Raw genomic sequence first — 13,029 nt, 5'->3', positions numbered from 1 at the left:
AAAGGGAAAATGTTCTCCACACTGTCTGTTTAAATTATGATTTGAAGCCGGTTTTATTATACCAAATTATCGTCAGGCTAATTGCTTGACAGCCTCTCTCGTTACTGCTGGCTGGCGCCATAGAACTGATCTTCTCTGCTGATATCTGGCTGGGGGTGGTATGGCATATTCTCCCTAAGGAGAAATCTGCTGGCTGGAAAAACGTCCCAAATTTCTAAACATTGTACACATCGCGTTTCTAAGTCATAACGAGTCTAACATATACAGTAGTGTGTAAGTGCATATATTCTCAAGTCAGGTTGCCTGGGTTCAAATCCTGTTACCACCACTTGCTACTTCTGTGATCTTGGACAAGTAAAAAACAAATTTTTTTTTTAATTTTAATTTATTTTTGAGACAGAGGGCGACAGAGCATAAGCAGGGGAGGGGCAGAAAGAGAGGGAGGCACAGAATCCGAAGCAGGCTCCAGGCTCTGAGCTGTCAGCACAGAGCCCGATGCGGGGCTCAAGCTCACAAACCCGGAGATCATGATCTGAGCGGAGGTCAGAGGCTCAACCAGCTGAGCCACCCAGGTGCCCCGCCTTGAGCAAATTTTTACTCTCTGTGCCTGAGACGCTTTAGCTCTAATGTAGGTATTATAATAATAGTACTTTCCAAGTAGGGTTGTTGGAAGTTAAAACAAAATATGTAAAGTACTTAGTATCCTTCCTGATACATAGTAAGCACCCTGCTGATAAACTAAGTACATATGTATGTAAATGTAACTGATATTTGCTGTTACCTTTACACCTCATTCATTTTTTACGTTAGCTGTGTAATTTTCCTAGAACTTGAAACGACTCATCAATAATGCTGTCATTTGTGTTCTACAATGCTGTTTCTTCTGAATTCTTTTCATCCGAACGGTAAAATGTGAACCCAAATGTAATTCCTCTACCTGTTATTCTTAGCACTAAATGTTCACTTGGGGTTCCCTATCTGGGGTGTTGGGACTTTGAAGGTGTGCCTGAGCTTAAGGCCGTGCCTTGCTACCTTCTGGCCACTAACATTCTTGTGAGTAAATACCTAGGTTTCCCCAAAGAACCAGAGAATGGGAAGAGAGAAAAATGAACAGGACTGATATGTTCCTGTGGAGTGTTAGACCCTAAGGTCAAAGGGAGCACAAGAGATTCAGAATTTAAATTGAAAAGTATGACTCGCATGATTAAGACCAGCAGTGAAAAAATGTCATGCCTTCTGATTTCTGGTTTATGTCTGTCCTACAATTACTATACCGGGAAGATATTGTGTATTAATACTTTGGACTTAACTGACATCTTTTATGACTCTCAGAGGCCTACAGGCATGATCTCATCAACCTTGATGTTGGTGTGCGGTCAGACTGGGATAAAAAATGTTTAAGTACAAAGTGAGCGTGGCTCAGCTGGGGGCGTGTCCGCTTTCCTTAAAGTGTCCTCAAGGAGCTGACTCCTTTAGACACACATGGAGTTCTCCAGCAAAGATAATTTCCCATGAAATTAAACAAAAATGGGCTAGAAAAGAGAAACTGAGCTTATTAAGTTTCTTTTTAGGCTCCCTGCCCAGTTTTCTTTTAGCCTGCAACTTCTATGTGGGAACTTACAGAGTTGAGCTTAACTAATTCTGAACTCCACAAAAGTTTACTTTTTTTGCCTCATGCATCATCATCACCTTGGTCATCATAATTATCCTTGCCAGTGTGACCTACTCTTCCTTCTTTTTTTTTTTTTTTTTAATTTTTTTTTTCCACGTTTTTTATTTATTTTTGGGACAGAGAGAGACAGAGCATGAACGGGGGAGGGGCAGAGAGAGAGGGAGACACAGAATCGGAAACAGGCTCCAGGCTCCGAGCCATCAGCCCAGAGCCTGACGCGGGGCTCGAACTCACGGACCGCGAGATCGTGACCTGGCTGAAGTCGGACGCTTAACCGACTGCGCCACCCAGGCGCCCCCCTACTCTTCCTTCTAATGAAACAGTGTGAGTTCCTTTTTTTTTTAAGAAGTTTTTTTCAATGTTTATTTATTTTTGAGAGAGAGAGAAAGAGAGACAGAGCACGAGCAGGGGAGGGACAGCGAGAGAGGGAGACACAGAATCTGAAGCAGCCTCCAGGTTCTGAGCTGTCACACAGAGCCCACTGTGGGGCTCGAACCCACAACCTGTGAGATCATGACCTGAGCCAAAGTCGGACACTTAACCAACTGAGCCGTCCAGGCACCCTGAAAGAGTGTGACTTCTAAAAGTGAGATATACACGGTTCTACTTGAATTATTTATGTGACTTTATAAAGTTTAATTTATTTATTGAATATACACTATATGTCAGTCATTGCTCTAGATGCTTGGGAGTCAGCCACGATTAAAGCAAATGTCTCTCCCCTTGCAAAGCTGACATTCTTGAGAGCAGAGGAAATGAACAATACATACGATATGTATATAAGTTATACAGTATGTTAGAAGGTGGTGAGTGCTCTGTGAAAAGAAAGCGGGCCAGAGGCCAAGAGATTGTTTCTATCGCCTCCATTCATAAAATTCTTTCAATTCCTCCCGGGAGTATTGAGGACAAGCTTTTAATTTTTAAAAACATACTCTGTGTAGCACAACATAGAGAGAAGTTGAATCACTAGGTTGTACACCTGAAACTAAGGTAACATTGTGTGTCAGCTGTGCTCAAATTAAAAGATTAAAAATAAAATAATACAGAAATGAAAGCATACTCTGTAAAAAGTACTTTGAACTCTGGATCATATCATAAAAATATAAGGCCTGGCAGCTAAGTGCCAGGCAATCAAATACCTTACACATGGATGAGTCTAACTTACACTTCTGGAGAACAGTGTAACTATGATTCATAGCCAAAAAGAAATTGAAAATAAGTAAGGAAACCACATTTTCTACTTTATGTTGTGAGGCTTTTTCTCCACAGATCCCCATTTCTAACCGCAAATAGCACCCCACAGGGACATGTGCAAATCATGAAGGAAAAATACCAGTGGAAATCTGGCATTCTAAGATCAAGGCTCTATCTTGAGTTATCAAGAGTAACATGAAACTCTCCTGCCTGTGGGCTTGTTTTTAAAAAGGTAAACAGAAGAAAATAGGATGTCCCTGAGTAGACATACTAGCTTTTCGAGAAAAGGAAAAATAAAAATCCCATATTCCTTTAAAATCTCATCTAGTATTCTTTTATTCTCTCTTTACCGCAGACATTAGTACTGGAAGGACACTTAGTGATGTCCTTAGGATTAGAGTGAGGACTAGAGCCCAGAGACGATAAGTGGCTTGTTCAAGGTCACTTAGCAGGTCAGTGGCAGAACCAGAAGGGAGAGCCCAACCTCCGCTTCTGGGTTCCATAGCACTGCTTCTAGATTAGACCATCAATGTGTCTTCAAACACGGATTGCATAACCCTGTACCGCTGATTGCCAAAGAAGCGAGGTAGGAAATGAATGAGAAGTCTAAGGTGTTTGTGAAAGGGTTTCAGATTCTCAACAGAAATCTGAAGTAGAGTAAGCAGGAAATAGAAGACGGGGCTGAGAGCAGACTTTACCAGGGGCGTCTGTGAGGGGACGGCCTGGCGTGGGTGCTCTCTCTTCTAAATGAGGGGGAGCTGGTGTACGCTTTTGTGTGAAGAACTTCCTACACGCCGAAGTAATGTGTGCTGACTATGACGGGTGTCACTTCCAGACCGGAGGACCCCAGACTCCACTGTCTTTCTGCCCATGAGTGGCCACCGGACCATGGCAAAGGGTGATGGGGACACACCGTGTGCTGTCTCCCTTCTGGTCCTGGGGCAGGTGGGAGAGTGATCATCCCGCCCATACCACTGCTATTAGGTAACATTTGAGCTCTTCCCGAGGGCCAGACACCGTGCTAAGTGCTTCACTTACATTAATTATTGTGTTTGGTCCTCACATCAGATGGATTCTATTATCAGTCCTATTTCCAAGGAGAGGACACGGAGGCTTGGAGAAGTTTAGTAACTGGTCCAGGGTCACGAAGCTAAGTGAATACCAAAATCAGAATTCAGATTCTCCTTTGCAGAGGTTGGTGGTTCAGAGCATGGGCTCTGAAAAGTCACGTTGCCACAGTGTGAATCCCAGCTCGGCTGCTTGCGAGCTGGGCATTTTCAACATATTCCTCAACCTCCCCAAGCCCCCCGTTTCTTCATCTGTGAAGCTGTAACAATAATTATAGTATTTATGGAATTGTGATGATTAGAGAATGCAACATGGTAACTATCGACATGTGATTAATTACTAGTTGTGTAGTACTTAGCTGTAGTCCAACTACAGGTTGACTCACATGGAATTGCTATTGCGGTAGACCAAAAGTGGTCAAATATCAACAGTTTAACGTGGTTCAGTCTAGTACTACATAGGTTTCCATTCTTTGTAAATAGAACAGCAATTCCCTTATTCATCTCATAGTTTGTGAAAAGGCAGGTGATTCAGTGCTTCAGTAATAATTTTTTCTTTTACTTGCCTGCTTGTTTTAGCTTCTGTAAAGAACCACATGGAGAAATCTTCTCTTCTAATGTAACAAAGCAGCCACGAAGACCTTACACAATGTCCACAGTTCCCCGGAGCCACTAATCTGTTGAGGATGTTGCCACAGCGAAGTTAGAGGAGAGTGGGTTTGAAGTGAGCTGGGGTTGGGCAGAGCAGGACTAGAAGGAAAACCCTGGTGAAATGAAGAGGGAGGAGACATCTGGCTCATTTAAAGCATTGTTGAGTGTTCTGCCATTTGAGGGAAGGGCATTCCCATATTAGATGGGTGATTGTGATAGACAGATGTCAAGAGTAGCCAGTTGTCATTCTGTGCTGCAGAGGCAAGCTCCTGGTCAGCGGCAGGAGGTCATTAAATTTGACACATTCAAAATGAATTTTGTAGCCCGGCTGCTCTTGACCTCTGGCTTGGTGGGGGTAGCCTAGGACGGAAGGAGGTGCAATTCAGTTGTGGTGTTTGGGGAGGTTATAGAGTAGGGGAGGAAAACAAAACCAGGGTAAGGATTTTGCCTTCTTAAAAGGATAGCTGGCGACTTTGGGAAGAACGCATGTGGTACGTGATCCAGTGGGATGTCTGTCTTCTGCAAGATGATTTTCTGCCCCATCCTGACCACTGTTCCCATCTTGCACTTGCCTCAATCCTATTTCCTTAGAATTCACAGTATAGATACATAAATAGCTCTGGAATTCAAGTGGAACAGTCTGGAGAGACAGCCCTTCTTGTTAATACAGGAACTGTCTTTAAATAAAATTAGTCTCACCTTTGAAATGTAGCAACACCTTCAGGGATTCTTTAGACTTTCTTGGTGTCCGGAATGGAGATTACTACTGTGTTTAGACTGTAATGCTTTCTGTGATTTCAGACTTCTGTTGTTTGAATGTATGTGTGTGTGTGTGCACGCGCGTGTGCACGCGCGAGCAGGTCTTTGGGGGCATGCTCCCTTTCCCTCTTCTTTTTTTCCACACCTAAAAAATTAAAAGTCTTCTTACAAGTTTTTAGCAAGGTTCACAGATTAGCTGTGGATCCTATAATTTGTTTTTTCCCACCACAGCAGCTGTAAACTGATGAAAATGCATTTACATACCCGCGCACTCAGACACACTTGAAGACTGGCTTTTTCTGTGTGCGCTATTCCTTTTCTCTCTCTTTGTGTCTATGGTTACTGTTAAGCTGACCCATACAGTCTGGGGCAAATACCAAAACTTGAATCAAGCACTACTTCTCCATACAGCTGCAAAGGATTGTGACCTCAGAGGCTCAGATGATAGATTTAAGCAAAATTCCTTTAGCTGGTTGTAGTTTAGGAAAACTGTTAGGACTCCATCCACAAAGGTGAACTCCACGGCACTTCACTTGTGCTGAATTTTAAAATGCAGTGCTGTAATGTCATTGTTTTGCTTTATAAGCACTGTGTTTATACATTTTTCTGTCGGAGGTGATTTTTACAATATTGAATTTTATTGCTGGACACAAGAGCCGTGGAAAGATTTTTCTTCTTATTTGATTCTCCCTTGCCTTCTCCTAGTTTCTATGAGAAACTGTTGCTTGCACAAAGCATAACTAATTAAAAATTGAACTTATGCAGCTGCAGAGAAACCCTAGTGGAGAATCGCAAGGGGAGGGAGGGAGCAGACAGGGGCACTCAGTGGTTAAAGCTACCAAAGCCATTCATTCTTCCTTACCTTCACTTTGTACTCAGGGTGTGTGGTGTTTATGGGTCAAAGGACCTGGAGATACACTCTTTGGGGAAGGGCAGGAGATGGCTTGCCAGTTACCATAAGCTCTCCTTACAACAGTCTGACAAACAGCTTCTCCAGCGTGCAGGGCGGGAGCGCACGCGGGACCTGGCCGCCGCCGTAGAAACCGGTTCTCAGGTTCTGGCCGCGTGTACTTCCCCTTACGACAGGGGGCCTGCTGCTGTCAGGCAGGCTGGCTGGCGATTGGTTGGGAGGAGGGTAGTAATCTGAACTGCCTTTTGTACTTGCCTAATCAGGGCAGCCGTTTGATTGCAGGTTCCGAGCAGAGGTGCCTCGGTGGTGTCAAACACCTGTGTCTTAGCTCTGGCCTTCCTGGGGCTGGTGCCCGTGGCTTCTTTCCGTGCCGGAATCGTGCCTCTAGGTCACCTTCCCCCAAGCCACTGAGCCCCCTTGGCAGGCCAGCATGGCCCAGTGTCATGCTGGACAGAGGTGTTCAACAGATAACTGAGGACAATGGACCTGCTGGCCTAGACGTCCTTAAGGTAAGTCCATTTTAAACCAGATATTTCTCGACATTATTTCTACACTGATCTTGACAGAAATGCCAGTATTGGGAACGTAAATGAAAGAGGCAGGGTCGTTGTTTAGTTTAGACCTTTATGGTGAAATCACTGTTATTCGGCTGTCAGATGCGTTGGCAAAGTGATCCGAAGGCATAAATAAAGATCTAAATGGGGAGAGGGGGTACTCGACAAGTTGTTGTGACCCTTGCAGGCAGTTGACATCTCACTGTGCACTCCTTCCTATTTGATAAGAAGCCCAAGTGATGATAGAATAAAGTAACTTTTAATTAAGGCCAGCAAATACACATGCCAGCTCATACAATAAGATAAAGTCAGTTTGAGTATCTTGGCTCCTTTCAATTATGCAACCCCAGAATTTATAATCTGATTCTAATTACCACTTATTTTTAAGGCTGTCTTTAACTTTTCCTTTTGCGATAACAAAAGCAGTTTTTCTTTCTAAGGTTTGTTCAACAAGGTAGAATTAGTGAATTTCACTTCCGTGAGGGGTTTGATTGTATTGTTTGGCTCTCTTCGCCCATCCTGATGTTTGAGAGAAAGGCAGTTTCTAAATTCAAGCACCTAAATTCGAGCAACAGTGACATGCTTACGAATATTAAGGTCTGTCCTGATTTCATTTGCCTTGTAAGTTGATTGACAGATACTTCAGGGACCATCCTGTCTCCCCTCTTGGGCAGCTATCAGCATACATGTAATAATGCTCGGGTTTACTAATTCAAGGTTGGCAAAAAGACTAGTGGCTTGGGACTAGTGTTTACCCCCTGGCCTGTTTTGTTGTGATAGAGAGGAAGTGATTTTCCCTTTGATTTTGATATTTTTAATGAGAAATTTCTACAAGTGGGTGAAGGTCCATTTATAAATCCAAAGAGGTTCTGAGACTACTTTTCCCACTGTATTAACTCCAAAGATATAAACACCGTCCATGAAACAAAGCTTTCTTAATTCACCAACTCAGAATGATTTGTTCAAGTAGTAAACAATAATGGAGAGTACAGATAGAGGTGGTGGAAAAGCAGACAAGCATTCAGAAACCGTTCCCTCGCAAGCTATGTCAATTATCCTGAAATATGTCTTTTTCTTACCATGTTTCTAGCCAGTTGGAAATTTCCATCTTTCTCATCTGTTAGCTACCTTGTTTTTCTAAAAACACTTTCCTCTAATACATTCAGCACAGTAGTAATACTGAATATAAGTACTAAAAATGACTGCTTTGGTGAATGAAAGCATCAAGAATAACATTACCCATGGGGTGGGGTGTGGTCACCCCATTTTAAATATTATGTGTGTGCAAATAGCACAGGTGATTGATGATAATTGAAAAACTAGATTGGTTGGTAGGTAGAGGTAGATGCCAAGTAAATTTATAAATGTCGAGGGAGTTAAAGGAGAAATGGATGTTGGAAAGCTAAATAAATATTGTGTATTCAGCATCGATTTAAATTTCAAAAATCTACCTTCCCTTAGGAATTACAACCTAGAGTGTGTATAAACCAAAGATGATATCCTGGGGCAAGGACAAGTCATTTTTGTATGGAGGAGGACAAATATTATCTTAGCTCTAATCATGATCTTTAAAAAAATCCCCACAAAACACTATTCATAAAAACCCCAGTGATTTAAAAAGGTACAGACAGGCAGACAGAGTTAGTCGAAAAACTTCTTTATTTCTGGTTATAAATGAAGTCATGGAAACCCCACATTTCACATTCACATAGAAAGCCATTGTACATATCTGCACAGTATTCGGGGACCCCCAAAAATGTAATTTAACACAGTTGTTAAGACACACACGCATACATTTCATCCCAAGAACAATAGCGTTAGAGAGTTAGATTGGGACAGGGAATTAATACCTTAAATTCATTTTTTCTCCGGTGACAATTTTTAAAAGTATCCCTTCTACAACTGTGGAATGCCTGCCTGACTCCCTCCAGTGCAGCATGGTGAAGGTCCCTTCTGGTGTTGTGGACAACACACAATGGGACATCATAGAGCACACTCAGCCTCCCCCTCCCAGACACACATTGTGTGTCCCATTGGCTCTGCTTGAAACATTCAGTTATGCAAATGAAAGCTGCCTACGTCAGCCACCTCTCTCCCTCCCCCTCTTGTTCTCTTCCTCCCTCCCTCCCTCTGAATGGCCCTGATCTCAGCCTTTTGCCCCTGACTTTGCTAAGCTGGGCAGGCCTGTGAGCTCAGAAGCCAGAACAGCTGGGTGAAAGTTCCCTTTGCTCAATGTGTTATGGCCACAGCGACAGACAAACAAGCTGGGTCCTTAGCTCCAGACACATGGAAAAAGAAGCAGCTTTTCGTGTCTACTCCTCTATAGGTAGCTGGTTAATAGGAAAAAAATGCCCTTCCTTGTTAGGCCAAACCTCTAAAAGGCACATTAAAAAAACCCCAAAAAACAAAAAACACCTTTCCAGCAATCCTAATGTTCACATTTGGGAGACAAAGGGGAGACCATTCCTCAGGAGAAATGGATGGTTTTGGAAGGCAGGAGCTTAAGCAGTGTCAGGCCTCTTAGTTGGGCAGACAGGACTAAAAAATAAATGTCAAATGATGGAGACCGTGTGGTATTTGTAGCTTATCATCTGATATCATTGGGCAAAAAGCTTTTGAAAAACTTCTGTGAACTGAAACTCGGGACTGCTCTGATGTTCTGTCAAGTGATCCAGTGAGCAGTGGCGTCAGATACTTTAAGTAGGACTTTTCTTGTACAGTCCAGACCCGGTTTTAAAGCGACAGCTCTGGGGATAGAATTTAAATGAGCCCCACCCTGAAAAGCTATGGCTGTTTAGAATCCTTGTTTTTTTCCAAGTACCAAAGCTCCTCAGTGACCAATAAAGCTACCAGGAGACCTTTTCCTACAATAACTGTGGTCAGCATTCCAGACCAGCCCTTCAGGGGGGTGGTCCCGGCACTCGGACCCCGAGGTCCGGTCTCCCAAGTCCCTGCCTTATCTTTTCCCTGGCAGCAGTGGAGGCTGGTCTTACTGACCTGATATTTATGCAGTGGTTTCTAGGTTGTTTATTAAACACGCCTCATTAATCCCTCCATCTGATGCATGTAGGTCAGTATCATCATGGCAGTTGGGAAGAGAGAGAAAGGTGATGAAAGGGAATGACTTGTCCAATAGCACCAAGAAACTAGCGAGGATGTAGAAACTCAAATCCTATGCGCTGCACCTTCCTTTTCTGTCTTTCTGTCAAAAGAGAAATCAGAGGGGCGCCTGGGTGGCTCAGTCGGTTGGGCGGCTGACTTCGGCTCAGGTCATGATCTCGCGGTCCGTGAGTTCGAGCCCCGCGTCGGGCTCTGTGCTGACAGCTCAGAGCCTGGAGCCTGTTTCAGATTCTGTGTCTCCCTCTCTCTGACCCTCCCCCGTTCATGCTCTGTCTCTCTCTGTCTCAAAAATAAATAAACATTAAAAAAAAAAAAAAAAAAAAAAAGAGAAATCAGAAAGCCCTAAACCTCTCAGCAGTTCTGTCTGGGCACTAAAAATGCTTCAGTCCAAAAATATGCTGCTGTCTTAACTGGATCACTCTGTGGCTGGGAGAGGGGGTCAGGGGCTTACAAACAAGGAAGTGAATGGGGCATGGGGGGTAGTGTGCGTGCATGTGCATGTGCACACATGTGTACATGTATTTGTGCACATGTATGTGTGCCCACGTGCTCACCCAAACCACTCACGACCCCAGGGATTTGTTGTTAATGTTTGTCCAAAGCTTAACAGAGAAGGACAGCAACCTCTCTGCTCTGGCCTTTTCCTAGAGAGGCCTGATCATTCGTTTACAACAGATTTCAGCCTGGGCCCCTTGACAAGGGAGGCCAGCCCAGGAGCTGCGGGTGAGCCAGTCTGAGGGCGCTGGCCCGCATTGCCTCCAAAGGTATTTCAGGAATGTTAATGGTATGCCTGAGTGGAGGGCTTCACAGCCCAGAGCTCAGGGCTGAGAACCGCTCTGTGGCCATCTGTTGAGGCTCAGGAAGTCTCGTAGCAACAGCTTCTCAAGAATGGTGCCCCCCCTTTTTTTTAATTAAAATTAACTAACACAAAACCCAAAACTGCTCCATTGCTCACGAAGAATCAGGACAGGATTTGGATTCTTTCTACAGAATGATGAGCTTTTAAGGAAGAAAAGCCCCCACGTCCTTAATTCCTGCTCTTTAAATGAGCAATTTGTACTTGGTTTTGAGGTCTTAATTTTTTTTTTTTTTTTTTTTTTTTTGCCTACGGTAGAATTCTTTTTGGAAAAAGGGTAGAGATGGAAACAAGTTTCCAAAGCCGTGGAGAAAAAATTGGCAAAAATATGGTTCAGAAAAAAGTGGTCGGTGTTTTGAGATTTTCCTGGTGTTTGTTGCATTTAACGACCCTGTCGGCAGCTGCATTTTTCCCTCTGTAATAACGCGAGCTTTATAAGCCTGGCTGTTTAGTTAGTGAAATCAACTTCAGACAAAGGTGCTAGTTTTCCTGTGACCATATGTGTGTTCCAATATGAGTCTCTTGAATCTGTGTTAACAGTAGCCCTTTAAAAAAGACAGAGGGGAAGTAGTGTCTGTCGTTTGTTATTTTTCAATTGATGAGGCATTAAATTAGCCATCTACAAAAACCAAGTTTGTTCCTCCGGATAGGAGAGTCTGGAAAATGATGAACACCTGAAGCCTAACCAGCAGCTGTTTATACAGGGGCAGGTACACCAGATAGAGACAAGAGAATTCTATCCCAAGTTCTGGCACTTATGGGGCTATGTTAGGAAGGTAAGCAACCTCTTAGGGCATGTTCCTCATCTGCCAATTGGATTTCTGCATTGTGTGGAAGGTTAAATGTAATCACATAAAAGGCACTCGGGGAAACAATCCTTGAATGTGAATGGCATTTATGAAAGAGTATTACAGGCCGTCACTCTGGCCGTTGTACAACCCTGTGAAAATATTTTCATGAGAACTTTATATCCTCTTCCGTTTTCAGTTTGACGTTTTAAAATTTCCTTCCAGTCTTACCAAGTAAAATGTCCCAGGGGAGTCACAAGATATTCCAACAGGCGTACGTATACGCCATTCTTGAATATAGAACATACGTAAAACACTTCTTTATATTCTTGATTGATGGTGTGTGTTTCGACTCATGAAGTATTATTCATATCTGATGTACTGCCCCTGATGGTCAAAGGAAATGGATATGCACATCTGGACTGTGGGTTCCTAAGAAGTCTTTCTTTCTGTAAAAAGCCGGACCACTTACCCTCTCTGTGCCTATTGCCCCATGTAAAAAATTTAACCAGTAAATATTTATGGAGTACCTACCATGTGCCAGCTTTACTTCTAGATGCTGGGTTTAGGGTCATGAACAAATGTAGACAAAAATTTTTGCACATGTTCTGGTCAAGGGAGACAGGTAACAAACCCCCAAATATGTGACTCGTGTTGAAGATTATAAAATGATAACTTTCATGGAAACACATAAAGCAGGGAAATGTGATATAGGCATATCATGGCAGAGAGGGATATTGCCGTTTCTTAGAGGGATGTTGGAGAAGACCCCACCAAGGTGACATTTGAAAGAAGGCTTGAAGGAGGGGAGAGAACGAGGCTTATGGTGAGCTGGGGAAGAGCACTAGAAACAGAGAGAACAGCAGGTGCAAAGGCCCTGGGAGAAAAGTATAAAGGACTTCTGTGAGGAAGAGGAGAAGCCAGTGTAAGGAGGGACAGAGGTCAAGGCCTTCTGGGCCACCAGAAGGCATTTGGCTTTTCCTCTGAATGAACCCTATGACTTACTTCACTGAGCTGTTCTGTTGACAGGTTTCAATGAAATCATTTGTGTAAAGCCTTTAGCACAGTGCCAATGACATAGAAAATTTTCCATAATGGTTAGCAATTGTCCATTTGTTTATTATTACTGCTACCTGGGATTTAAATACAGGATGATGTGAGCACACAGAAGACAGCTTTGTTCAGATCAAAACCAATTGTTCTTAAGAGAATTAAACTCTCAAGCTTGGCTCCCTAAGTATTCAATTCTATCACCTAAAAAGGTCCCAATTCTATATCTTCACACATATAGAGGGAAAAGTGTACTTTTTAAAAATTGGCCTTAAAAAAAAAAAAAATAAATAAATAATAAAACTTGGCCTTGTTTCAGCCAAACCATTGTTTCTATTATGAAAGTACAAAGTCCATACTCTCCAAGGACAGGTGTATTTTGAGACATTTGGCTTAAGTTTCAGCTAC

General features: G+C 43.0%; 1 protein-coding gene across 5 annotated transcripts in view; it reads left to right on the top strand.

Moving 5' to 3' along the window:
- SHROOM3 (shroom family member 3) overlaps positions 1–13,029 on the top strand; it is a 323,421-nt gene that overhangs the window by 136,122 nt on the left and 174,270 nt on the right. Inside the window, exons 1-2 of one of the 5 annotated variants that reach the window (XM_058722190.1) lie at positions 6,482–6,762; positions 11,434–11,559. The exons of 3 other annotated variants lie outside the window; for them this stretch is intronic. In XM_058722190.1, the coding sequence (XP_058578173.1) occupies positions 11,549–11,559 (11 nt within the window). In that variant the 5' untranslated portion in view covers positions 6,482–6,762; positions 11,434–11,548. Of the gene's footprint in view, positions 1–6,481; positions 6,763–11,433; positions 11,560–13,029 lie in introns of those variants that run through there. One more of the 5 variants, XM_058722192.1, reaches the window with a different exon arrangement.

This window comes from Neofelis nebulosa, chromosome 3 (genome assembly GCF_028018385.1).
Source record: "Neofelis nebulosa isolate mNeoNeb1 chromosome 3, mNeoNeb1.pri, whole genome shotgun sequence".
In the NCBI taxonomy this organism is placed as follows: domain Eukaryota; kingdom Metazoa; phylum Chordata; class Mammalia; order Carnivora; family Felidae; genus Neofelis; species Neofelis nebulosa.
The sequence above is the reverse complement of the archived record's forward strand: the minus strand, read 5'-3'. Positions and strand labels throughout refer to the sequence as shown.